Source organism: Bison bison, unplaced genomic scaffold (assembly GCF_000754665.1).
Source record: "Bison bison bison isolate TAMUID 2011002044 unplaced genomic scaffold, Bison_UMD1.0 scf7180017864371, whole genome shotgun sequence".
Classification (NCBI taxonomy): domain Eukaryota; kingdom Metazoa; phylum Chordata; class Mammalia; order Artiodactyla; family Bovidae; genus Bison; species Bison bison.
The window spans coordinates 7,572,765-7,574,356 of NW_011494943.1; the positions used below are offsets into that span (position 1 = coordinate 7,572,765).

General features: G+C 62.1%; 1 protein-coding gene across 1 annotated transcript in view; it reads left to right on the top strand.

Annotated features, from left to right (window-relative positions):
* The window catches only part of UNK (unkempt family zinc finger), a 35,604-nt gene that overhangs the window by 26,410 nt on the left and 7,602 nt on the right, over positions 1-1,592 (top strand). The window contains exons 10-11 of the mRNA XM_010856504.1: positions 197-262; positions 712-886. Coding sequence (XP_010854806.1) covers positions 197-262; positions 712-886 — 241 coding nt within the window. The remainder of the gene's footprint in view (positions 1-196; positions 263-711; positions 887-1,592) is intronic.

The window sequence follows — 1,592 nt, forward strand, 5'->3', positions numbered from 1 at the left end:
GAGGAGAGGAGCAGCGCCCCCGGTCCCCAGGGGAGGGACGGAGAGTGCGTGTGAGTGAAGGGGCCACGCAACAGCGCCTCGTGTCTCCTCGCCCCTGGTCCCTGCAGCCTCCACAGGCTGATGCTTGGGAGGACTCTTGGGCTCAGGAGGTCTCCTAGCACCACATTCATCTCCTGCTCCCTGACTTTTCTCTCAGGCCAAGTTAAAACCCCACTCACTAGAGCCCAGGAGTCAAGAGCAGCCTCTGCTTCAGCCCAAACAGGTATAGAGCCCTCAGCCCCCGCCTCCCCCTTCTGGCACCTGCTGCAGACAGGACAGGCCCAGAACGCCAGGAGGCTTCTTCAGGGAGCTCCGGGCACCACTTTCTCTACAGACTGAGAGCAAGATCAAGGTGGGGCCCCAAATCCAGAGGGCGTGGGGGGGGTCAGGCCCTGGAGCCCCTCACCACCTGGACTCATTAGTCAAAAAACTCATTGAACAAGCTGGGCGCTAAACTTGCTTCCCCCTTCCCTACTTCAGGGTTGTAGGGGCGAAGGGGCCTACAATCTTCAGGCCACACATCTTCTTCTCCAGCCCCCTAGGAGGGTGTTGAGGGAACAAGCCAAGAGCTGGGACGCACCCTTCCCATCTGCCCAGCCAGCCCCTGCCGCCAGCTCCTGGCCACGGCCTCCGTGGGTGTCCAACTCCATCTTCTCTTCACTCTCGTTGCAGGACATGCTGGGCATCCTCCCCGTGGGCAGCCCCCTCACCTCAAGCATCTCTTCCAGCATCACCTCCAGCCTAGCAGCCACTCCCCCTAGCCCCGCTGGCACCAGCAGCGTCCCTGGCATGAATGCAAATGCTCTGCCCTTCTATCCCACCAGCGACACGGTAGAGTCGGTCATAGGTAATTGGGCCACTTCTGTTGCGAGTCTAGGAGCAGGTCTGTAGTCAGGGACACTGGGTCTCTGGAGTGAGGCTGGTCACTTGAGACATCAGTCTGGGGAGATCAGAAGGTGGGCGCCGCGAGTCCTTGACCTGGATGGAATGTGCATCCGTGGTGCAGGGCCAAGATGGGTTTTGAGCACGTGAGCCCTTCCGTGTGCTCTTCTGTACACGTTGGAAGAGGGGCCTCTCCCCGTGGGGGTGTGCTGTCTCAGTCAGAGACACTGGGGGTATCAGTCAGCCCCAACCAGGTGTCCTTAGGAACAGCCTGCCAGCTGTCCTCAGAGCGCCTGGTCATTAGATGCCCCTGCCCTCTCCTCAGCAGGCACGTGCGGGTGAGGCTTGGTGCCCGGTCCTCACAGGCACCGGGGTGACAGATGAGACAGGCCCTTCCTGCGCTCCCCGTCCGGCTCCGCAGAGCCCAGTGGACAGGTGCCCGGCAACTGCTAGGCACTAGCCACCAAGGGTCCGGAGACCTGCCCGCCCTCGGGGAGCTCGGGAGGAGGCCTGCCAGCAGGGACTCGTTTCCCCCCTGGGGCCAGCAAAGACGGCTTCAGAACAGAGAGCCGTTGGAGCTGGACTTGGCCAGGGCTCGGTCTGGGCGGAGGAGCAGCCCATGCACTATGGAGCCTTGAGATGAGGCAGGGGCAGGAGAAGAGCCAGTTAAG